This window comes from Gouania willdenowi, chromosome 18 (assembly GCF_900634775.1).
Source record: "Gouania willdenowi chromosome 18, fGouWil2.1, whole genome shotgun sequence".
NCBI lineage: Eukaryota > Metazoa > Chordata > Actinopteri > Blenniiformes > Gobiesocidae > Gouania > Gouania willdenowi.
Window position 1 is genome coordinate 25,593,045 of NC_041061.1, and position 26,761 is coordinate 25,619,805.

Genomic DNA, 26,761 nt, shown 5'->3' on the forward strand with positions numbered 1-26,761 from the left:
CCACAAGCTTCAGTTCTTTAAAGCCAGGGCCCCCTCCAGAGGCCAAGCCAGACCGCCCCGCCGGGATGTGGCCCCCTAGTCTGGCCCCGACACCCTGCCTCACGGGGGATTGCCCAAGCAGGGGCCGCACCAGAAGGTATGCAAGAGCGCGGAACGTGCCACCCGCCCCAGAAGACCCCCGCCAGGACCGGCCCGGCCAGCCGGTCAAGCACCCCGGGCCCCAGGAGCAACCCCAGGGACCAGGACCCCCCAAGGGCAAGCCCCCGGGCCAAGCCCCCCGGGACGCGCCCCCCACCCCAGCCCAGGTCCCAGCCACAGCCCAGCAGGACCGCACAGCCCCAGACGGCACAAGGCCAGCAGCCCAGGGCCCGCCGCCCCCCGGACAGCGCAACCCACGGGGCAGCGCCCCCCGCCGGCCCGCGAGCAACCGGCGACCCCCACCGCGGGGACGGAGGCACCCCAACGGCACACATCCAGCGCGGGACAGCAGCCCCCAGCCAAAGATGCCCCGGACCCACCCACCAGTCCGCAGATGGCAGGACATACCCACCAGGCGGCCGAAAGCAACCTCAACCACCGGAACAGCTAACGCCGCCCCCCCAGTAAACAGCATCATCCCGAGGCGCCAAACAACCCTGCCCCAACCCCGGTGAGGACACCAGCACCCCCCCAGCACACCCACCCCCCAAACCGGAGAGGCAGGCCGCCCCGGGCCCGCACACCGCGGGGCCCGCCCCCAAGGCCACCAGGAGACAAAGCAAGCACCAAGCCACACCCAAGGGGGAGAGGCACCCCCGCGCCCCACCCGGCCGACACAGCCCGGAAAGACCCCGCAAGGAGAGACCCCGGCAAAGCCCCCCCGAGACCCACCGCCACGCCCGACCGCACCATCTTGATGTACTTTTACTCTATGCAGTGGCCCAGCCACCAACAGAGGGGCCAGGCCCCCACCGGAGAGGCCCAAATATGTGTACCAACCCACCACCCTGTGGTGCCTCTCCATTCCCCAATGGAGAGGCACTTCCCGATCCCCTGTGTGAATGTGTGTGTTTGGTGAATGTATGGGGTGTAATTAAAAGAAGGGGGATGGAGGAGAGCGGTGCTCCCCCTCCAGCCTCTGTGGATTTATGTGTATGTGGTGTAATAGGCCGGAGGGTGTAAATGATGATACACCCTCCGGGGGGTGGCATGTTGAGATGCGATTAAAATTGGAGGGATTAGTAGGGCAACTAGAGGTGGGAGGGCCGCCCCCACGCCACTACATAGTAACACAGGTGGCGGCCCCCTCCACCCCCAGCCCCACCATCCAGCCCCCCAAGGGTTGGGTATCGGTGTGTGGTGCATTTTATGAGTGTTGACATTTTTTAATGATAAAATTCACAAGATTAGAGATAAAATTAGCCACTCCCTGCCTTCACCTGGGCCTGCTGTACCATTAAATGTAAATAGGCCTAACCTAAACTGTTTCACACATATAGGACTTCAGGAACTTAACTCTATTATTTCATCCTCCAAACCATCGACCTGCCTTTCAGATCCGATCCCAACTAAGCTGTTTAAAGAAGTTATTCCCCTAGTCTGCCCATCTTTGTTGGAGACAATAAATATATCCCTATCAATAGGCTACGTGCCACCGTCCTTTAAAGTAGCTGTAATCAAACCCCTTCTCAAAAAACCTACTCTTGATTCCAGCACTTTAGCAAACTACAGGCCTATATCTAATCTTCCTTTTATTTCAAAGATTCTTGAGAAAGTTGTGGCAGCTCAGCTCTGTGAATTTCTTCAAAACAACAGCCTGTTCGAGGAATTCCAGTCAGGCTTTAGAGCTCAACACAGCACAGAGACTGCTTTAGTTAAAGTAACTAATGATCTACTCTGGGCTTCAGATGAAGGACGACTCTCAGTGCTGGTTTTATTAGATCTTAGTGCAGCTTTTGACACTATAGATCACTATATTCTACTAGAGAGATTAGAGAAATTACTTGGAATCACAGGGACTGCCCTAAACTGGTTTAAGTCCTACCTATCTGATAGGTACCAGTTTGTACACGTGAATAATAAGTCTTCTGTGTACACTAAAGTAAGCTACAGGGTTCCTCAGGGCTCTGTGCTAGGTCCAATCCTCTTCTGTATCTATATGATCCCCCTTGGTAATGTTATGAGAAAATACTCTGTTAACTTCCACTGCTATGCTGATGATACCCAACTGTATGTATCAATGAAGCCAGGTGAGACAAATCAGCTATCTAAACTTGAGGCCTGTCTAAAGGACATTAGGGCCTGGATGGACCAAAATTTTCTTCTTCTCAACTCAGACAAGACTGAGGTCATTGTACTGGGCCCGCGACACCTTAGAGAAACCTATGCTAGCCTAACTGCCCTAGATGGCATTACTCTGGCACAAAGCACAACTGTTAGAAACCTTGGGGTTCTATTTGATCAGGACTTATCCTTCAACTCTCACATAAAACAAACTTCAAGAACTGCCTTCTTTCATCTCCGTAACATTGCTAAAATCAGATCTATCCTGTCTCAGGGCGACGCCGAAAAACTAGTCCATGCTTTTGTTACCTCTAGACTGGATTATTGTAATTCTCTTTTAGCAGGCTGCCCGAGCAAGTCGCTTAAGACACTTCAGCTGGTTCAAAATGCTGCAGCACGTGTACTGACTAAAACTAGGAGAAGAGATCACATTACTCCTGTATTAGCCTCTCTGCATTGGCTTCCCATAAAATATAGAATAGAATTCAAGATTCTTCTTCTCACTTATAAAGCCCTAAATGGACAGGCACCAGTCTATCTCAAGGAGCTTGTAGTGCCATACAATCCCCCCAGAACACTACGCTCTCAAAATGCTGGACTACTCGTTGTTCCATTCATCTCTAAAAGTAGTATAGGAGGAAGAGCTTTCAGTTATCAGGCCCCACTTCTCTGGAACCATCTACCAACCACGGTTCGGGGGGCAGACACCCTCTCTACCTTTAAGGTTAGGCTCAAAACATTCCTCTTTGATAAAGCTTTTAGTTAGGAACCAGCTCATAGCTCATAATTAAGATGCAATAGGCATAGACTGCCGGGGGGGGGGGGTCTGGCATGCTCGGTTGGAGAGAGGTTGGAGAGGGCGTTAAGAGAGAGGTCATTTAGGTTAGAGAGGGACCGGAGAGGGTCCCATTCCTCTTTCAAACACTCCCTTTATGTCTGCTTCTTCCCTTGTGTGTTTGCTCCTGTACTCCTTCTGGCTTTTGTCTTGCAGGTCCGTGGGATCCTCAGTGTGGAGTTACAGAGACTCAGCGGCTCTGTCTCCACCCTTTTCTCTGCACACACCCAACACAGCATAACGTGGATGGCTGTTCATCATAGGAATGGGATCCACACAAGGTTCCTGCTGCTTAACAGAAGGTTTTCCTTGCCGCCATGATGAATTCATGTTGGGTGTGGGATACATATGTATGTGTATATACGTATATATGCATATGTGTGTATCCATAAAATGAAGAGTCCATCCTTAAGACTGCTCTACTGTAAAGTGCCTTGAGATACCATTGGTTATGATTTGGCGCTATACAAATAAAGATTGATTGATTGATTGATTGAGTACCATACGACACTGCGCGCCCTCCGTCATCACGGACCCCAACACGGCAGCCTGACTCATGGCTGCACATCAGTGGCATAAATCTAGTTTCAGTCTGTCAACGCACATTTCACAGAGATCCTGTGATAAAGATCATTACTTGGATGGGTTTAAATCAGCGTGGACACAAAAATCCTCAATCATAGCACGCAGAGCATGTGTGTCTCCTCTGTGTTCATCTCCACGAACATACTTGGATAATAAATAAAGCAGAGAAGCTGATTTTCACCAATATTTTTAACACTTTGTGTTTTAATGAGAGAACATATTTAATTTGACTCTCTTTCAGCAACCCAGTCAGTTATAGGCCTCTACAATGTTATTTAATGTGGGGTCGAGTTAAACATTTTAGTTTTTTCTATTGAATTTTCTATTGTGCATTGTTCGAATGTCAGTGCCTAATAAATATTTTCACATTTTGAATTTATTTATACAATGAAGCATTAATGTGAATTTATACAATTACAACCTTTTAATTTTACTGAGGTTAGTACACATTCAGAGCCATAAATAATAACTAATAATTTGCATAATAATTTTCTCATAGTTTTCTCAATTTCAGTTTACGGTTTTTGGTTTTGACCAAAAATTTTCATTTCGGTGCATCTGTAATATCCACATTTAGTGCCTCAGTCAAATATGGCTTCCCATACTCGCTTTTTATAGAACACAAATTTTCAAAATTACTTTTGAATGGCGAAATCTTCAACTACATGCACTGCCTGTGCGCTTCAATCTGAAACAGTTGTAGTGTCTACAATACACTGACAATGCTTTTGTTTAGCTTTGAAGAATAAAGTTCTACTTTTAAAGTCGTTAGTGTGCTTTGGCACTAAAACACATTTCTACCATCTCACTGGTAGATGACTGATAATCTGTCATCAACTATTTGGGACTTGTGGACTCTATCCCCTGTATTTATCATTTTTAACAACGTTCGTGTACGTAATGTTAGGCTTGGGTGTGGGGTTGTCTGTGTGCGACAACCCTCTAAACCCAGACAAAATAAATGTTTTGTGATTCATATGGAATTGAAATAGTCTTGGCCACAACTCTGGGCTGAGGGGACTTCCTGTTGTGTGTGTGTGTGATTTTCAGATACGGACTTTCCTTCAATCTTAAGGATACTAGGGGCCTCGTTTATAAAACTGCATAGAAAGAGTACGCTGAAACACAGGACATGCATACGCCAAAAAACTTTCAGATTTATAAGAGGGCGCGCTCACATCCTACGCCTGTTTTCATTTATAAATCACAACCAACTCGAAGGTTGTCGTACATGAGAAAACACCTTGCTTTGCCCTATGGTGTCTATAAAAGGTCAGGTGTACGCCCTTGATGAAAATTCACTGATACAAATTTTGACAATTGACCAAGGGGGAAAACAAGCGAATGAAATTAATTTCCATCAATGCGAGGTGGAAGTATCAATTGTTGAGGTGGACACACTCATGAGAGTGTCATTTGGTGACACAGTGCGCATTACGAATGCCAGAAAGGTTGCGCTGCCTCAAAGGGTCGGACTGTGACTGAGGTGAAAAGGAAACAGTCAGACATAAAAGCAGAGGAGAAAAGGCGTATCGCTGTCCACAGGAATGCCGTCTGTACAATAGGTGGTGGAAAGGGTTCCCTGGAGCTCACCCACACTGAGCAAAAGCTTGTGGGGATCCCGCCGGAATCCCTCGGTGTTGTAACGGAGGCGGAGGACAAGGATGCAACAATTGTGCCAGAAGCACAGATTAAATTTTACTCTCTTGTTTCAAATAATGAAAATGAGCATGTACAGTAAAACATATTTGGAACGTAATTCACAATAGCTTAATTTCAATAAAAGCAATGTTTTTCTTCTGTCTCATAGCTGTGGCTGGGGGTGCACACATTCTCTCGCCAAGTTTGTTTTTATAAACTTCAAACATTTCTCATAGACCTCCTTTTTCCTTCAGAGCTCCTAAATTCCTGGTGTCACAGTCCATAGATCGGGAGCTGGAAACCTTCCCTCATTTGTTGACCTGGTGACCCTGGAGACCGATGGACCATCTTGACCTTTCTGTGACCCGTGTTAGGCAATTTTGTCCAGAGAATTCCAGCTCACAAGATATTTCCATCTTTTGAGACCATTCTCTTTTAAAACGTAGGTCCTGTGTGTAAGTAAAGCCAGTTTGGCACTTAGTTGGACCAGTCTTCTCTGTACTGATACTTGGTTTGAACTCAAGCACTGCATCGTGATTATTTCCTAATGTCCAAATAAAGTTTCTGCTATTTGATTTATGCTGCACTGGCTTCCTCCTACAGTCCAAGAACTTAAATGTATGACTAACTGGAGTCTCTTAATTCTCCAAAGGACTGAATGGGAAGTGAGTGTGCGTCTCTCTTTCTATTGAACTTGCAACTTGTGCTATTGTGAATAAAAACCACCAACAGCTGGATTTAGAAAGGGCTGCAGCTCACCTTTACCTCACCTTTACCCCTACTGTGGGCCGCCTGGTGGGGTTGTTTTGCTGTCTGTGGGCCAGTGGGTGGATGTGTCCCTGTGCCCCTGGCTGGGGGCTGTTTCTCTACATCGAGTACGTGCGCCATTGAGTAGCGGGGTCGTCTTTTGATCAAGAGGTTGGGTGTTTAATCCCAGTCTCTTACCTGTCTGTGTGGAAGTGTCCTTTGGCAAGACTCTAAACCCTTAGGCGCAGATTCACTAAAGGTTTAGGGGTATTGAAATGTGTGCAAACGTCACTCCACGTGTTAATAAAGGGTACAAACCCCAGGGAATCAGCAGTGCACGGCTGCTGCATGTTAGAATGCGGCCTCAATCCATTTAGCTCTTTTCCCTCTAATGAATATGTAAAGTTGGCGGATCATGCGAGGAGGAAATGCAACTAAATTAATGCAGGGGACGCAGTGCAATTCATCAAATCTGGAACTGTTTGTAGTGATTGTTTTAGCACTGGAAAATAGCACGAGTGACAAGCAGGTGCAAACACACGCAATGATCTGCTGCAATAAACGGAGATGGAATGTTTTGACCGTAAAACACTCATGTCGTGCAACGGGCCAGAATCAGCTAAGCAGCATGCGTAATTCACGCAGCGATGGCGCAATGTTCACATATGAGAGTGTTGTGACATAGCGCTACTCAGGTGCTCAGACTTACTGAATGATGGTCAGTAGATCATCTTCAAATGTTGCAGACTGATTGACAGACTCTGTTGCTGCATTAATTCAGATCAGTGGTTTGTGTCCAAATCTGCCTATTTTCATGGACTGATCAGAGCAAAGTTACAGGACCTGATGGAGCAGCCACATTAAAATAGGGGGAAAAATTATCACTAGGTTTTAAAGTTTTTTTTGTTTTTGTTTTTAAACAAAACATTTTAATTTGTTTATTTAGTTTTCTACATTATTAAATGTTTTTTGCAGCAGACAGAGAAGTCCATCTGCCTCCAATTTAACTTCCTTAAATGTCATTGTGTGCTTGTGTGCACTTTTGTCTCCACATTTGAACGAGCAAAACTCTCATTTAAATAGGGTGGTGTGCACCACTTCTGCACACGCGCTAATCATTGCTGCAATCTTAGTGAATTCTTCGCAGCAGGTGAGGAAACTGCATCACTAAAGGATATAAGGATGCAACTGGTTTACCACCCTTTATTTTTACCACCCCTTGTATTTATAATTTAAAACTGCAGTATGTTTTTTGTGTTATTTGGTCAAAAATACATAACTATCTTTGAGCATATTGTAATCCAAAGTCTGAGTGGACAGTGAATCTCTGCTCCTTCTCCTAGCCCTGTAAATGAAGTGCAGAAATGTGGGAGCGTGACACTGGACTTAAGCCAATCTGAGATCTTTCTACCAACGGAGCAATCCCATGAGCTGTTTTAACCCTCTGGGGGCAACGGATGCGCCGGCGCGTCCTGATCACATGATCGTTTTAAAGAGCCAATAGTGGAAAAGTGCAGCGTCTTTGGATGTCCATTTGAACCCATGTTGAAAGTGCAGATGTCGAACTACAAACCTAAATCACGTTGATAGGCCAAATAAGAGAGGTGTTGTGCAGCAAGAAAGAACCACGCTGAAACGTCACATTATAGCTTTTTCCTAATGGTTGAGAAGAAATAGGTCATTGTCCAATCAAAATGTCCACATACTGTATAGTGGGAATTTTGTTTTCAAGCGACAGGTAAACAGATTGGTGATTTTTCTGCTTGAAAGGTAATTACTGCTGCTTGATTTACATTTGTAATTGTTACACTAAGGGAACGCCTGGCAGAGTCCCGTCAGAAGGAGCTTCAACTCCCACCTCCGGGAAAACTTCAACCATGTCTCGGAGGAGGCGGGGGACATTGAGTCCGAGTGGGCCATGTTCCGTGCCTCTGTTGCTGAGGCGGATGATCGGTGCTGTGGCCGCAAGGTAGTCGGTGCCTGTCGTGGCGGCAATACCCGAACCCGTTGGTGGACACCGGGGGTGAGGGATGCCGTCAAGCTGAAGAAGGAGTCCTACCGGGCCTTTTTGGCCTGTGGGACTCCGGAGGCAGCAGACAGGTACCGACGGAGGTTCTGCCCCAGGTGGAGGAGTTCAAGTACCTCGGGGTCTTGTTCACGAGTGAGGGAAGGATGGAGCGAGAGATCGACAGGCGGATTGGTGCGGCGTCTGCAGTGATGCGGAGTCTGCACCAGTCCGTCATTGTAAAAAGGGAGCTGAGCCAAAAAGCGAAGCTCTCGATTTACAGGTCGGTCTACGTTCCAACCCTCACCTATGGTCATGAACTTTGGGTCATGACCGAAAGAACAAGATCACGGGTACAAGTGGCCAAAATGAGTTTCCTCCGTAGGGTGGCTGGGCTCTCCCTTAGAGATAGGGTGAGAAGCTCAGTCATTCGGGAGGGGCTCAAAGTAGAGTCGCTGCTCCTCCGCATCGAGAAGAGCCAGATGAGGTGGCTCGGGCACCTAATTAGGATGCCCCCTGAACGCCTCCCTAGTGAGCTCTGATCAGCTGGGATTGACTGTTGCTGCATGTGTGTGAGGAGCGGCTGTGACTGCGAGCCTCTTACTGTTTTCACAGCAACGAGTGATACGCGCTTTCATGACACTAAAACATCAGAAAACTATTTCCCCTTGCATCCAAGATACTACCGTGGTTGTGAAAGGGTTTGTATGAAAATAGATCACATTAAAAAGCCTTTGTTTATACTTTTACTGTATTGCAGCCTGCTTCAGTTACTAGTGATTAGGTTTTTATATCATTGCATTTTATTTTGTCTTGAATTATCATTATTATTATTATTATTATTATTATTATCATTATTATTAATAAAGTCATTTTATTTTTTGCCACATACAACACAAAGACAGAGACAATTACAGAAAAAATGCCATAGACAGTATTTACAAATCTTATACATTATAATACATTAAGTGTGTGTGTGTGTGATATTATAAGTATAATAATGTTATTGTGCTATTAGAGGTTGAGGGAAGGAGACAATAACAAGTGAATAATAAATAAATATGTGCGGTAAAGAAACAATATATATAATCTACATTCATATTCATATACAAAATAGATAAATAGATATAGTAAAACTAAAAGAAGAGAGGGAAAACAACAACAAAAAAAAATTAAATAAAATTAAATAATTAATTAAAAAACAACAAAAACTAGGGAAGGGTGATCAATGATAGTTTCTACCTGGAGCCCGGCACCCAAGCGAACACCTGGGGGGGGTTCCTATCTCTCCTATATACCTCCTTTTCCTTTGCGTCTTTTTTTTTCTTTCTCTCTTTTAAGTTTAATTTTGAATGTATTAATTTATTTTTCCTCTTCCCTCCCTGTCCAGGTATCCCTCTCAGCTCTGGGCTGCCTCCAGACCTAGCTCCTGCTAGGTCTGGAGGCTAACCCAGAGCCGCAGAGGTCCCCCATCGAGGGCAGCTCACAGACCCCTTTGGGAGGAAGCCTGCCCTCCAGGGTTATGATGTAACCAGAGCAGGGACTCCCTCCTCCAGTTAAATCATGGACCTCCCTGGCAGGGAGGTCCATGATTTCCCACTGTTATTATTGTTAGTTATTATGTGAAGGGCCCCCGAGGACAGGGATCCCCTGTCCAGTCCACCACCCATAACCAGCTCCGTACCAAGCCCCCCCATCCACTCAAGTGCCTAAACCCCAAAGATGATATTTGCAAAATAGTGATAAAAAATAAAATAATGATAATATTTAAATAAATAGATAAATAAATGGGGGGGGGGGGGATATAAATGAAATAATAACAATTAATTATATAAATACATACATACACACATCCGTGTGTGTGTATTTATACATACATATATATATATATATATACAGTATATATATACTGTATATATACAACATATATATACTGTATATATATATGTGTGTGTATTGTAACTACATTTGTGTTTATGTGTATATAGTGAGAAGAAAAACGAGAAAAATAACAAACAAAAAAACTGGTAATTTGTAAAAATGGCATATCATTGCTATTGTTATCCTTCCCCCAGCTCCCAAACCCTATAATGTACAGGTTAATTTTATATTATTAATAATAGTACTGTTTGTGAAATATTAATAATAATGATAGCTATACTAAAGATTCTGATGTGTGTTAATGCTAAATAAATGTTTTGCCAAAACTGACACCTACCATTTTTCTTGTCAGTATAGGTCCTTTAAATGCTGCCAGTCCTCGCTACAAATTCAACTTCATAGCTGATGTTGTGGAGAAAATCGCTCCAGCTGTGGTCCACATTGAGCTGTTCCTCAGGTGCGTGTGTGTGTGTGTGTTATCCCAGAAGGCCTTTCTTATCCCTTGCTTAATAGACTCTTACTATATTTAACTTATCGTTGTAGTTAAAAATATATCTTTAATTTATTCACAATATACCAATTAACATCTCTGTAACAGAATTGTTCCCATAATTAAGCACTTTAATGAATAGTTAAATTGGTACTTAAAGGGTACCAGGTAAACTCTTTTACCTGGTACTCTTTAGCTTTCTGCTGAGTGGCACCTCAGAAGAAAGCTAAACTCCTGCTTTCTGCTGAGGTGCCACTAGGAGGGAAATTAAATAAATTAATTTATTTTATGGTGGAGGGGGAAGGGGAAGGGAGCAGGGAGGAGAGATTCAAGGTAGAAAATGGAAGGGTGGGGAAGAGTTGACTATTGTAGAGTGAGATGTGAAGTTGTAGGCGTGAGGCTTAGGTATAATTGTGGTGGCTGTGGACAGAGGCCCCCCACCAACATTCACCCCTCCACCCCCACCCCTGCACCCAATCCCCCGAGGGGAGGACCCAGAAAGCCCCCCGCCCAAGACCCGACCGACAGAGCCAGCAGGGACCGGACCCCAGGCCAGATGGCGCCCCGGACCCACCCACCGGTCCGCAGATAGCAGGACAGATCTATCTACCAGGCAGCCGACAGCAACCGCAACCACCGGAACAGCTAGCGCCGTCCCCCAGCAAACAGCATCATCTCGAAGCGCCAAGCAACCCCGCCCCAACCCCGCTAAGGACGCTAGCACCCTCCAGTGCGCCCACCCCCCATACCGGCGAGGTAGGCCGCCCCGGGCCCGCACACATCGAGGACAGCCCCCAAGGCAACCAGGAGACGAGACGAGACAAGCACCAAGCCACACCCAAAGAGAAGAGTCACCCAAGCCCCGCCGGGCCGACACCGCACGGAGAGACCCCGCAAAGAGAGCCCCCAAAGACTCTATGGATGAAATCAGGGTCGTCATCAGTGTTTGGAATAACGGCGTTTAAAATAACGGCAGTATGTAACAGCGTTTGTTTTTCAGTAACGGGGTAATCTAACTAATTACTTTTTACGCTGTTACAACACCGTTATCGTTACTGAAAGCTAAATGCGGTGCGTTACATGTATTGAATAAACTTTTATCCGAAAGCATCTTACTTTCTTACTCAGCTCAGCTGTCGTGAAGAGATTAAAAAGAAAATTTTAAAAAAAGATGAGCAATTATGATTGGCTTAGTCATGTTTCATGGTAGCCAATCAGAGCCAGTGTTTTTACACATGTGCCAGCAAGAGGAGGCGGGTTAAAAACAAGGTGAGCGATTATGATTGGCTAAGGCGACGTGCCAGCACACGTGACACACACACAGATTTGATGAAGCAGCAGAGATGGTGAGCGTGGAGCAGTCTGATGAAAAGTTGTCATTTTTAAGGTGGCGATACAAACACTACTTTAAATTAATTGTGGTCAAAGGCAACAACGTGTATGTGAAGCGTACATTATATCCAGGGGTGAAGACTTCGTCGACATCCGTTGTAAGCAACTCATATTTAATGAAACACCTCACAACGACACACACATCTAAAAAATCTGATTTCTTTGACACATAGCAACTTTTTTTTTTTAATAGTAATGCAAATAGTTACTTTCCTTGATAATTAGTTACTTTTATTATAGAGTAATTCAGTTACTAACTCCGTTACTTTTTGGAACAAGTAGTGAGTAACTATAACTAATTACTTTTTTAAAGTAACATTCCCAACACTGGTCGTCATTATTGGGGGCATAGAGGTTCAGAATTGTGAAACATTTATTATAGATTACCACTTTGATAATAATATATCTGTCGTCTGGGTCTATGGTGGGGTTGATTATGTTAAAGAGTAACCTTTTGTTGAAAAAAACAGAGACTCCTCTTTGTTTGGAATTGAAACACAAATTATTTATCTTGTTAAAATTTGAGTCTGTCGGAGATTTTTCTGATTTAAGTAAGTGAGTTTCTTGAATGAAGACAATGTCTTAATTTAATCTCGATACACAATCAAATATCTTAATTTTTTTAGCCTGCGAGCGAATGCCACGCACGTTCCAGGATGTTACTGAAAAGTGAGACATGGAAAGTAGTGATGTTTAGTCCATACAGATGTGAGCATAACCCCTAGTCTGTGAGCATTTGTGCACAGCAGTGTCGTAGAAAGCTTGGATGCAAGAAAAAAAGAGGAGAAATACTTATAATGCGATATCACAACAGGGTAAGCACAACTATACTACAACAACAAACACTATCAAAAGAGAACGACAAGAAAGGGGTGGTTATATGAAGTGAAGGGGGGGGTGCTAGGGGTTGGGGAAGAAAGAGTGTCCTGTGAGATTGTATGTGCCTTTGCGCGTTTACCAACATCTTTGCAAATATATAGCATACATACATACACACACATCCACTTACGTATATAGAAATGTTTTTTTTCACTTTTTATTATTTTTTTTAAATTTATTTATTTTCCTAATTATTTTATTTCATTTTTATTATTTTATTTATTTTTAAATTGTTATATATATATATGTATACATATACATACACACACATTCAAAGGTATTTATTTTACCTTTAAAATAGTGCTACCTTAACTTCTCCATAAGTGGAGAATTATCCTTTCAATATTGACTCACCTGTTTTTGAGGGAAATTCTAAAAAATTCCTTGATTATGGGATTTACTGCTAAAGCAGTAAGACACGCCCACTCAGTCAGCCCGCAGCTCTATGTGTGCAGAGACAGAGGAGGGTACACACAATGATGTGTCTGCATACACGCACACACACACACACAGCAACTTCACACAGCTGAGATATGTCAGAACAACCACAGGCACACACAATCGTGACTTGAAGCTCAATCACAGCCTTACAGACACCACTCGGGGAAAAAAATAACCCTGCTTTCCCACCACCTCACGCACACTGTGTGCAGTGCAGAATACAACAAAGTCATCTCAAAGCACTTAGCAATATAAAATTGATAGTAACAAAGAAAACCCTATGATAAAAGTGCAGTGCAGCTGAGAACAAAGCGAAGCAGTGGAGAAAGAAAGAGTGGCTGGTAAACGGCTCATCAAGAAAGAAAGCTTGAGGAAATAAACAAGGCACATGATGGGAACTGTTAAAAGGACTATAAAGCCAGTAGCTCAGCAGCAGTGGTGTTAAGTAACAAAGCGAATAACTGTACAAATGTTAGGTACTTTTACTTAACATCACAATTCTTCATATGTATATTTTTGTTGTTTTTCACAAACCACAACTTGAGTGGCGCGAATACATGGTTTTTTGCGTGAAGAAAATAGTGTATTTTGCCTGAGTGTACTCTTCAGAGTGTTCAAGATCGCTTAATTTATGTGTTAAAATAAAAAAAAAATTCTGGGAGAGGATCACGTACGATGGATTTTTTTGTCACCTTTTTCACGCCTTAGGTGTTTGCATGTCTGGAGTAATGATCATTGCTCTATGAGGCCTACACCATGTCTTTATTTGTTAAAACAATTATCGCCTTGAGGACTTTTAATAGGACACGTTTCCTTTGAAATATTTTCCTGATTTTTCAGGCATCCTCTGTTTGGTCGCACCATCCCTTTGTCCAGTGGATCTGGATTTGTGATGTCAGAAAATGGCTTGATTGTAACAAACGCCCATGTGGTCTCAAGCACCACACCTCTCTCAGGTCAGCAACACCTCAAGGTAAGCCAAGTCCTTTTTTTGTCAACTGCAGCTAAGTGGGCATCCAAAGTAATTTGCCCTTAAACATAGTAAGATAATGAAGAAGACAAGGCAATCTATATTTCCATCATAGGTTCAAAAATGTATGAATCAAATAATCCTAACTTTAATTTTAAAATATTAGCTCAGTGCTTGGTGTCATACTTGTTTGCTTTCTACTCAGACTTGCATTGAGGCCTAAATCCTAGGGGAAAACTGAGTTCCAGAGTGAAAAAACCCCTACTGGTTTTGTGAAAACAATTTATCTTTATCTGTTCTGAATGTTTCTGCTTGTGCTTGAATGACAGCTAAGGTTTGTTTAATAATTATTTTCAGACTCAGTCAGATTCTGCTGTGCTGTACCACAAATCCGCACACTCAGATTTGTGTACACGGGGTCCAATCTGACGTGAGATCTGATTGTACTGTCAACTCACGTCAAAATTGATAAATACCGAAGCTTGACTAAATTTGGTCATACGCACAGATCTGATCGTACTAACGGTTGATAAATGTTCCAATGCTAACATGAACATGGCTTTACAGACACAAAAGACTTGAGAATTAACTGTCCCTTGTCCTTTGAAGGTTCAGATGCACAATGGAGATGTGTATGAGGCAAGCATCAAAGACATCGACAAAAAGTCTGACATCGCCACCATCAAAATAAACACACAGGTGAGAATGATAAAACTCAGTGGGACATCACAGAGTTGATCTTTAAGGTTACCTTAAAGAGACGACTCAGGACTCTGCTCCTTCTCTTGGCTCTGTATTTGAGCTTTAGAAATCCAGGAGCGTGACACTACTTTTCAGCCAATCAGAGATCTTTTTACAAACAGATTGGTCCATGAGGTGTTTTTGGGTGCTACTATTGGCTGCCTGACTAAAGACAATGCGCGTTCATGTCCTCTCAATAAGAAAGTGCAGTGTCGGACAACGCAGCAGGAGAAGTCTCCATTGCAGCGTTAGACACAATGGTTACATGGTAAAGCAAGCGGAAAAAGGAAGACCGACATAGTGAGCATGAAAAATCCACCAATCACAAGCGCCACAAATATACATGCTATATATAAATGCTTTCAAAAAGTGTTAAAGGATTAAAGTCTTCAACACATGTGTCTAATAAGTCATTAGTGAGTATCAGAGAACCACATGAGTGAGCATGAGAAATTATCAGAAAAATAAATGTTAATGTCTAACTTGAAGACAAGCAACGTGAAATTAACTGTAAATATGCAATGTGTTGACTTGTAAGTATATTAAATAAACATATGTGCTTCATATACCCATTTATGTTTATATATATTATAGCTTATTTGTATCAAATTGCTAGTTTTAGGATTTGCTGCTTTTACTTCTCAGAACAGCATGTAAAGCTCAGTTAGATGGATTAAAGAGTGCGTCCTAACCCAGACCTTCCGCATAACAAGCAACACTACAGAACTCACTCACACGTGCTGTCCCTTACAGGTGAAAAAGCCAAAAGTAGCACATATTGATCAGCTATTTTACATTTCTTGTACACTTGTCGTAAAATATAAGGGACACTGGAGCTTGTTTGAGCGGGTGGGACGGCTCGTAGCGGGCGCCTGAAAATTTCCCTTATTTTCAAATCCAAAACTTGACAGGTATGCACTGGTTTCAGAGGGAGAATGATAACAGACAGAATAAATCACGTGGAGACCTACGAGAAAACCAAAATCAGTTCATTATACTAAGTTATCTAAAATCATAAAACATTATCCCAATACAAATTCATCAAATGCAAACTCCATTTCATTTCCATTTTCAACCATAATACAATACCGTTATACATTCTCAAATCTCTGCTATTGTCATAGTTCAGATAGGTTCCTTAATGACACAAATAGAACACCGTCATACATGTATGCCTAGAAGGAAATGTTTCAATAATATTTTAAATACCTTTACGGTTTCCGCCGGTAATATTTCATTTGGCAGTGTGTTCCATGCATGAGTCGCCCTATAAGTGAACGTTCGTTGTAAGAATTTCGACTTGACTTGTGGTAGAATAACCTTCCCTGCAGAGGCATGCCTCGTTCTATAGCTGTGTTTGTCATTGCTAAATAGCAGGTTTTGATAGAGGATTTGTAAACATTTATAATTTACAATATTTTGAAAGAATGAGAGTAATGAATACAGTAACCTGTTCTGCACAGATAACCACTTCAGTCTGTTTAACATGAGTTTAGCGCTAGTTCTGTACTCACAGCCATACGCACTTCTATTTTGTATGACCTGTAATTTTTTAATCTGCTGCTGAACTATTTGACCATATTGATGGACAGTAGTCCAACTGTGAGAACGCCAATGCTTGGGTAAGTTGTTCTCTTGACTTACGTGTCAAACAATATGAATACCTTTTTATCATAGTTCTAGCTCTTGCCATAACTTATGGATTCAATGTGTTTTGTCCATGTGAGTTTATGGTCTATAATGATTCCCAAAAGTTTTGTCCCATGGACTTGTGTAATTTTGACCCCTTGAATTTTCAAAGTAAGTTCAGTATTTGAATTTATTCTGTGATCTGACCCTATGACTATTGTATGGGTCTTCTTTCTGTTTAAGACCATTTCATTATTATTAGTCCAATTTATAACTTCTTTTAGCTCATTCTCCAAAACATTTTTTAAATCCCTTACATTGGTTTGCTAATGTTTATAATGTTGAGTCGTCAGCATACATGACAATATTTGCTTTGTTAAAAACTCAGGGCATTTCATTTGTAAAAATAGTGTAAAGCAAGGGCCCTAAGCAGCTGCCCTGCAGTACTCCACATGTTATAGTCTTTATGTCTGAGTAGCAGCCATTAAAAAAAGCATTTAGTTCTGCCTCTGAATTAACTTTGAAACCACGGTATTGCTCTCCCTTCAAAACCGTAGCTTCGGAGCTTATCTATTAGTAATGTATGATTAAGTAAATCAAACACTGCTGAAAAATTCAGCATTACAGTTCCAACAATTTTCTTATTTTCTATTTCTTCTAACCATTTATCTGTAATTTGAGATAAGGCTGTTGTTGTAGAGTGCCCTTTTTTATAGGCGTTTTGATATGGAGTAAATAATATGTTTTTGTGAAAGTGGTTATTTACTTGCTCATAAACTATTTGCTTCATAACCTTCGCAAGTACAGATGATAAGCTTATGGGATGGCTATTCTTTCCTGAAAATGGAAGCTTTTTTTTTTGGTAATGGAATAATTTTTACATTCCTGAGGATAGCAGCCTGTATTGCAGCTTACCGTAAATTGATTATTTGACTCACTGAGGGAGCTATTACTGTATATCAGAAGTCTTTTGAGTAGATATGCATCCATACTTTCCACTCCTGCTGGATTATTTTTTAGGTTTTTTAGAATTTTCTCAACTTGAGCTGTATTTGTGCTTTTTAGGTAGAATGTGCAGTTTTTGCGTTTCATTAATTTATGTTTTATTATTAATGTATTTGACATTGTGTTATCAGTGTTAGGCGTTGTTCGCTTCAGTGTTTCTACTTTGTTAATTAAATAATTGTTAAAGTAATTGTCAATATCTTTTGGCTTTGTTATGAAATACTCGTCTACTTGCTGTAGTTAATTTTCTATTTCTTCCAGTCAATTCCTTTTATTGTACTCCATAATTTTTTACTATCATTCTGAGTATAGTTAATTTTATTTTCGGAATATTGTTTTCTTCTACTCCTATTTCATTTTGTTGACAGTAACTAGAGAGTTACCGTCAAGTCTCCAAAACATCAAAAAAAACTCTCCAATAATACAAGATAAAGTCCCTACATTTGTCACTAGTCTCAATTGGGAACCAAGTCACTAAGAGCTCCTCTGTTGTGCGCATTCACAGGGATGCAGATAAATTCAAAACAGGGAGTGGAGGGGGGAGCTTCTATACAAGTCTCATGATTCTACATACTGCAGCTTTAAGATAGCTCGTGAGCTAGCAAGGTAGTGTTAGCTAAGCGGTTAGCCTGTAGCTACATTAGAAATGTAAGAAACAGGGAACAACGATGTTACTGACTGAAACACATAAATACAGTCACACAAAGGTTAAGGCAGAACAACATATCTGTTTTTCAATTACTGTGGAAAAACCAATACCGAAGTCAACCATTATTACAAATATCAGTCGATAATATTGGTTATCTCTAGTTGAAAACAATACTCTGGCAAAGATTCTGTGTTTACTCAAACTTTAAATAGTTAGGGTAATCAGAAGGATTTGCTTCACCTGTGAGAGATAAGAATGTAAGGAGGTTAAAGGTCATCCAACACATGCAGCAGACAGGATAGTGATGTCAGAAAACACAAAGATGCAAAGAACAACTGCCACTGGATGCATTTAAACTAAAGATTAAATGGTTGTTACTCTGCCTGTGATTGATTACATTTAAGCCTTAAGTGTAAAAATTTGTGTTTTAACATTTGGCTTTTCTGTTTAAGATGAAGTCAAATATAAACATTCCTGTGGGTGTCGTCAGGAAAACCAAACACTAAAGCAAACAAAGTTCAGACATTTATGGGAGAAAGACTCCATGTGTATGGCCCTAAGGATGGGAAACATAATAGAGGTTGTCCTTGAGCATGACTGGGTCAGTGTCTCAGCTTCCACAGATGTTTTATTTGTGAGTGTACAATGGGTGGGATATTCATCCCTCATACAAGCTCCCCAGAGGAGACAACGAATACATCCATCTTATCCTTATCAGGGATGGAGGGGATTTTCTTATTAGCCTGTGCGTGCTGACGTTAATTCCAACTAAAGGTGGAGTCATTTCCTGTTTCCCCAATCCACACCGGCTTTAAACATGTCATTCATTCCTGAACAATTAACAAATAACTTCTATGTTAATCCTCTTAGAAAACTCAGCAATTCACAATATTTTTATAAAACATCTTTATGCTGAGTATTTAAATCTCAATCCATTACTGAGTCACTGTTTGTTACCCCGGAGATCTTTGGAAAATAATCCCCATTCTTTTTTTCACCTTGATGTTTTAAAAGTGGAGATGAAGGCAATGGTGAGTGGTGCTGTTAAAAGCAGACATTAGTCAACATTACTAAAAGCTGACGTCACCGCATGAGAACTGTAATATCTGGATCAGGAGCCGAATAGGGAGGAGGAAGAGACGATTCCAAACGATGAAGATCATTGGCTAGAGCCGTGGCTGTGCTCACACCATGTGTCTGCTGAGCATGTGTTTTCACTCAGCCTTCCTCTCCTCTCTTTCCCGTCACCTTCTCACCAGTTTCTCTGCTGATTGCCTCCCTGTTTCACAACACATACTATGTAGGATTTACGTCAAATCATAAGTTCTGCGCACAGTTTTAATGGCATTATGTTTCTTATTGTCTTTTAAATACTGGTGTGTTTTCATGGTCACAGGTTCATGTTTAATGTGGGTTGATTTGTTCCCTTTTCTCTGGCTGTCCTGATTGACTCACTGTAAATATATATATTTTACATGGTGAAGGGAATAATTTTGAAGCTGATAGGTGGGAAAATGATCAGAAAGTACTGAGAACACAGGTTTCTTGTCTTTCCAAGTGAAATTTACACATTTTCCATAATTGCTTTTCTTGTAGTTTATTATCACATTCCAACAGCATGTAAGTAAGGACCATTGGATACCATGAATTAAAAGCGTGTGTCTGACTTGATGTGTACTGGGTGATGTATGCAGAGTTCATGAAAAAACTGTTTAATCCTGAGGAATTTGAGACAGGATCAGGCCCCTCACAACTCAGAGCAGGAAAGTTCAGTGAAGCAGTAAGTCTGTGTCTTGTCAGTTTTTTCTTCACATCTGTGTACTAACGAGCAAAGTGGACTATGAATAGTATTTATAATAATAATAATAATAATAATACATTTTATTTGTAGTGCATTTGATGCCAAACCTCAAAGTGCTACAGGATTAAAACAATACAACACAACATATATTAAAAGACAGGACTAAAAAGAGGCATTAACTGTTAAAATAAGTTTTTTGAAAAAGGTGATATTTAAGTTTTTTCTTAAAAATGTCCACCGTTTGTGGGGCCCTGAGGTGGTCTGGGAGGGCGTTCCACAGGCGGGGGCAGCGGCTTCAAAGGCCCTGTCGCCCATTGTTTTGAGCCGTGTCCTGGACATGACCAGACGGTGCTGTTGGCCTGACCGGGTCCTGGTTGAGGTGTGTGGTGTGAGCAGTTCAGTGATGGGTGTGCAGGAGGATCTTATATTCTATGCGGGACTGAATGGGGAGCCGGTGCAGTGTACGGATCTTGTGCCATTTACAGGACTAACTTTATATATAATAATAATAATAAAAGAAATCCAACCTTTCCACACAATTAAGCATGTGCGACTATAAAGAGGAAAAACTATAGGCTATTTACATAACCCCGGTTCTCTGAGTAATATGAGTGAGATGTCTCACTATGGGATGTACGCCGCCGCGTCATATCTCAGAAGCCCTATTTCATTAGGCCAATCCTGATTGGCTGGTGAAATGTATTCATCCGCCGCAAGTAGTCCTGCCTACTATAAGTAGAGTGGGCGGGAAATACAGCACCATTCAATAAGCAAACCTCTTCTCACTCATTCAGAAAGAAGGGTTGTTCTGGTGAGACATCTCACTCATCTTACTCAGAGAACCGGGGTTATGTAAATAACCTATAGTTCTCTTTCATAAGATTTGTTTCGATGTCTTACTATGGGATATTGTAGCTCCTGTATTGCAGACAAGCTTATCGCATGCTACACCAGGAGAACCGCTTGTGCCACACACGGAGCAGAAACATCCAGCCGTTAAAACCGGACAAAAGTGAAAGGCGAGGACCAACTCGCCGCCGCACAAATATCCTGGACAAACACTCCCCTGAACAAGGCCCAAGATGTGGCTAAACCCCGTGCTCATGCCCGTAAGCCAGCAGGCGGCTGCAGTCCCTGACTCGTATAAGCCAAAGCATTTGCCTCCACCAACCAGTGTGACAGGCATTGCTTAGTAACAGTCTCCCCTTTACGGGGCAGAGCCTAGGAGACGAGGAGGGAAAAACTGACCACACGATGACTGCACTGACATGCTCAGCTGACACTAAAGCCAGTAGCAACACTGCCTTCAGGGACACAAACGGCCAAGGCCGAAGGTTTCCAGCCAAGCAACTGTGCTGAGACGGCGGGGCGGAACAGGAACACTTCACTCACATTGCCTAGTGAGGTGTGCGAGTGAGTGTTGTGGACGGAGGGGCCAATGGTGCACTATGGCAGCTTTGCTCCTGTCAGTTTGCCCAAGGGCAGCTGTGGCTACAATAGTAGCTTACCACCACTAAGTGTGGAGTAAAAGAATAATGCCATGTAAAGCACTTTGAGAGACTAAAATAAGATGCTACTGTATATACAGGTATATAAATAGAACCATATCTATGCACGGAGCTCCGCCCAGCATGGCTACTCAATGTGCCCGGAGGACCAACCGTCCACCTTAATGTTTTTTTTATTACAAGCTGTCTAAACCTATAGAATCAAACCAAAATAGGAAAAAGATCACCTGAGTTGGCCTTTAAATAGGAACCTTAAGTCCAGTCATAAAAGTAGAGATAGTGCAGACCTCCCATAATGAAACTGAAGATGGTTCCTCAAAGATGATCTTGATGGATTGCTCTGTCTCCATTTCACTTATAGAACCCCATGAACATCCAGTAAACCAGCAATCTGGAAAAGAAATGTTCTATTGGGAAACAGAACAGATCTTTGATTTACAATTGGCGCTTGACCTTTAAAAGATTTTTCAAGGTACTGCCGAAGGTGAAGCGAAGCGATGTTGTGCTCTCCTGCTTATACTTGTTAGTACTCTTGTTAGAGCATTTTAGATCAACTTTTTCAGTCAGTTACTAAGACATCCTGGCAACTAAAATGACAAAAATCTGTTCTTAATGTAACAAATATTACAGCGGCTTTTCAGGTGGATCAATCACTTCACCCACTCCCAGCTAGTTCTCCTCACACCATTAAAGAGTCTTGCATTGTTTAAAATTGCCCTGAAGTTTAAACATGTCTGCTCATTCTCAACACGTCAACTTTTAGGACATGTTCACCTGCTGCCTAATGTATCCCACACATGAACAAATGCAATAACAAACATATGGTCAGTGTTAAACAATAACATGGCCGATCTGTCATGTCTCCAGACCAGGCTACCTGTACTGTTCCTGGGCCACAGTGCTGACCTGAGGCCTGGGGAGTTTGTGGTGGCCATCGGCAGCCCCTTTGCACTGCAGAACACTGTGACCACTGGGATCGTCAGCACTGCTCAGAGGGACGGCAAAGAGCTCGGCCTCAGGGACTCTGACATGGATTATATACAGACCGACGCTATTATCAATGTGAGTGACAAGAGAAAACAAGAGTTGAAAAGCCATGAAGCTTTTGAAAGTATATACAATTAATTATATATATATACAATTTACCAAAGGAATTGAGATTGGAATAGCAAATACATTTCTGACAGCTGTGTGAGAATTCAGGGTTTTGTGTGTTTCTTCACAGTATGGGAACTCTGGAGGACCTTTGGTTAACCTGGTAAGCATGTTTTATATCATGGCACTTTCTTTGAATGTGTAGCTTTCAGTTTGACTAGTGCTTGTGTTGGATCAGTACCGCATCTGTTTCAGAAATGAACATCTCAAATATAATTTTAAAAACAAAAATGTAAAATAATCGATGAGCTGTAGTTCATGACTGAAAGAACAAGATTGTGGGTACAAGTGGCCGAAATGAGCTTCAACCGTAGGGTGGATGGGCTCTACCTTAGAGATAGGGTGAGAAGCTCAGTCTGGGAGAGGCTCGGAGTAGAGCCACTGCTCCTCGGTGTTGAGAAGAGCCAGATGAGGTGGGTCTTGTACTTGATTAGGATGCCTCCTGGACGCCTCCCTGGTGAGGTGCATATCCAACCGGAAAGACTCCTGGGATCGCTAGAAAGACTGTCTTTCGGCTGCCCTTGGAAAGCCTCAGGATCCCCCTGGTTGATGTGGTGCTGGAGTGTAAAGCCTGGGCTTTCCTGCTCAGGAAGCTTCCCCAATGACACGACCATGGACAAGCAGTAGAAGATGGAACACAAATGCTTATTGAATAATCAGTTTTTTTAAGATGGCCTCATCCTTATTCAGCTAGAATGACAAGTAACTTAAAATATTAATATATCTCTGCCCTGCCACCTCTAAACTCTGTGCAAAGAATACACAAACAGGTCTGCTTTGTTTCTGTATAAGGACGGAGAGGTGATTGGCATCAACACCCTAAAAGTGGCAGCAGGAATCTCCTTTGCTATTCCATCAGACAGAATCACTCGATTCCTCAACGATTCACTGCACAAGCACAGCAAAGGTAAGTCTAGGTGTAAGTGATGTATTTCAGGCAGAACAGTCGGTAACTAAATGCACTCGCTTTCAGATTTGAGGTTGCTAAAGAAGCGTTTCATTGGAATCAAGATGTTGACCATGACTCCAGCGTAAGTATTACTGATGCCTTTTCAGCTGAAGAAGGTAGACTGGTTAGAAAACATCTATCAATCAGCATCACTTCAATGCTTTGCTGCCGTTAGACTTGATCATCTATGTGTTCAACATTCAAAGGGATGTTTGTAGTAAAACACCTAACCCAATTGTGATTTTGTGAAATCAAATGTCTTTTGAATTATGAGTGAACACCTGAAGTTGATTACCAAGTTTATTAGAGGGGCAGCATGAAGATGTTCCACAGGATGACCAGTTCACAGGGTTTGCAAATTGTTTCACTGCTTGAAGCTACAAAATGTCATTTTTCAAACTGTACCTGTATTTAATCCAAAAGTTGTTCCCATCCACTACTGATGCTCGTGTGACCCTAGCCAGTAGCGGAACAAATCAGAGCTGGGCCAGGGGCGGGGCTAATGACCGGGCCCTTTAAACCAAAATAGTAAAGCTCATAATAACATCATTTTACAACATACACATGCCCACAACAGTTTACAAGCTTTGGCACCACGGAGAGCGACTATGTCTTTTTGAATTCCATCAAACGGACATGAAGTATAACAGAAAAAGAAAACAATAAAAACAGGATGATCACTAACACAAATTCAAAGCATATCAGCACCATGGATAGCGACTGCATCATTTTGACACCTACTTTAACCATTTACAGTCAGAGCCTGTATCAGCTATAAAGTTTAGTAAAACTGGCACAGCGGCCCAAATGTTCACAAACACTATTTCAGTATGAAGCCCTATAGGCCTACTCACCACTTTTTGAAGGGCATACGACTGTGCTGCTCAACTGGTTTTTAATGAGTCTTAACTTGGAGAATGAGCGGGACACGTGACTGATGTGTGCGTGCACACGCTGTGCAGAAACCATGTTGTTTACATTATGTGACGCTTGAAAAATTTGAAAATGACAATGAATGAACCACTGTTAAAACTCATAAATAGTTTGTAATATGTAGAAAGCTTGTCACCTGAATCTCACTTTAAGTACAGGTGAATGATTGTGGGATCCATTGCAACATTGCTGAAAACAAGTGGTCATCCGATGTGCGCTCCTGGCCAGATGTTCAATGGCCAGACATTTATAAATATCTGATAGAAAAACCCATGTGTAAAAACAAAAGAATACCTAAAAGCATTAAGTCTCTAGATGCTTCTACCTACTTGTTATGAACGGGCAGGTGGACGGGCTGCTGTACTTCTGTTACCTAAGGTTTCCGTGTATTTCCGTGTATTCTGATCAGTTTCAATGGATGAGTTTCCATCTCTACATGAAGTCTCCTCCTCACTGTCCCATGTCTGCATATCAGCTTTTTATGGTCACTTTTTACTCGATCCAGGCTGAAATAGCGCTCCGTCCGCTCCCGTGCACCATCGCCTCAGCAGTTCTCCGGTTGTTTTGCACTGAGCCTGCATGCGCATGCACCTAATTTAGTATACATACGTCACACAAAATGGGTCTATATAACCCCTGTATAAATCTGCATGATGGGTGATGATAAATAGACTGTGCCTCTGGGTACAAGTCATGGAGGGCCCGCCTTCTCCAGCTCCCCTGAGCCATGGTAGGGGCCCGGCTCCCTTAGGTCTTACATCTTATCCGGGGGCGTGCCACCCTCCCAGCCCCCCTATAGCTCCGCCCCTGACCCTAACAAAACTGCCTGTCAATGCATGATTTTGATTTTTGTTCCTATGTTCTTGTTTCTATGTTGTAGGCTGATTGAAGAGTTAAAACAGCAAAACCCAGACTTCCCTAACGTCACCAGTGGTATTTACGTTCATGAGGTTGTTCCTCACTCTCCAGCACAAAAGTAGGTTGAATTCACACAAACCAAGCTAATGCTTTGTTATAGTGAGTACTATAGCCTTCTAAAATGTATTTCCCTTTACTGTGTGCAAGAGGTGGGATCAAAGATGGTGACGTCATTGTGAAATTGAACGGCAGATCACTGTTGACTACTGCGGACCTGCAGGGGGCACTGCAGGAAGAGACAGCCCTGCTGCTAGAGGTCAGGAGGGACAATGATGACCTGCTCTTTAACATTGAGCCTGATGTGATAATGCAGTAAGCAATGGTAGCTCTCTGACAGAATTACACCAACTTCTATCAATGTGTCATTTGCGCTCATCTGTAGGAGCTACTGCCGGACCTTTGCACTGATGTGCTCTTTACTTTAAAAACTGGCTAGTCACTTGATTGTATCAAAGAAAAAGTTTACAAGCGCCCACACAGGAACAACCTATAGAATGGTGTAAGGACAATCCTTCTTCAGGAGGCCTGCACAATAATAAGTATCATTTGTGAAGCTTTATTTCCAGCAAGTTAATTTTGTCTCCTTTTTTGAAATATTTGCCAGTTTTGTTTATTCAGACAAGGTTTTTCAGGAAATGTCATCTCCTAACATGTTTCGACTATCAACTGCCAGTCTTCTTCAGAGATAAAAAATAATGTAATGTAATCTCCTGACGTGTGGGGTTGGCCCACACGTCAGGAGATTACATTACATTATTTATATTATTAACATTAAAGAACATTAAAAATTATAATTCAAAGTGCTTTACATTATTAAAACATTGCATTGATTAAAAAATACCCCATTCAAACAATCACACAAACCCACACACACATAGAATTAAAGATAAGGACAATGAGTTTAGGTTGGACATACAGCAAAGGTGTGTGTGTGTGTGTGTGTGTGTGTGTGTGTACAAGAGCCGTGTGTTTCTGTGTCCTGCATAAAGAAAAAGTTTCCAATGTTTTCCATTACTGAGAAATGTTATTTTAATTGTGTTACTTCCAACCCTCCTATAAAAAGGGTAATCAACGTGTGTATCAACAGTGTGTAAATGAGCGAACAGATGACCATCCTCTAATGTTCATCACATGTGGCCAGTTCAGCAACTGTCTGCATGTTTTAATGACCGACAGTCTCTGATTAAACCAATTTGGGAAGAAAACACATAGGTATCAGCATGTGGTGTGGTTATCCAGACATTTCAGCACAGAGGCTATGGACAGTATACAGACAGAGGAACACTCAACAAATTGTGCCTATATATATTGGTTCATAAAAGTGTTGATGTTTCAAGCACACTAT

The 26,761-nt window shown here is 42.1% G+C and overlaps 1 protein-coding gene across 1 annotated transcript in view; it reads left to right on the forward strand.

Annotated features, from left to right (window-relative positions):
• The window catches only part of htra3b (HtrA serine peptidase 3b), a 43,307-nt gene extending 16,885 nt beyond the window's left edge, over positions 1-26,422 (forward strand). The window contains exons 2-10 of the mRNA XM_028475070.1: positions 10,314-10,413; positions 13,999-14,131; positions 14,738-14,827; positions 22,329-22,523; positions 22,687-22,719; positions 23,409-23,523; positions 23,590-23,647; positions 25,379-25,474; positions 25,564-26,422. Coding sequence (XP_028330871.1) covers positions 10,314-10,413; positions 13,999-14,131; positions 14,738-14,827; positions 22,329-22,523; positions 22,687-22,719; positions 23,409-23,523; positions 23,590-23,647; positions 25,379-25,474; positions 25,564-25,732 — 989 coding nt within the window. The 3' untranslated portion in view covers positions 25,733-26,422. The remainder of the gene's footprint in view (positions 1-10,313; positions 10,414-13,998; positions 14,132-14,737; positions 14,828-22,328; positions 22,524-22,686; positions 22,720-23,408; positions 23,524-23,589; positions 23,648-25,378; positions 25,475-25,563) is intronic.
• The last annotated feature ends 339 nt before the right edge of the window (positions 26,423-26,761 follow it).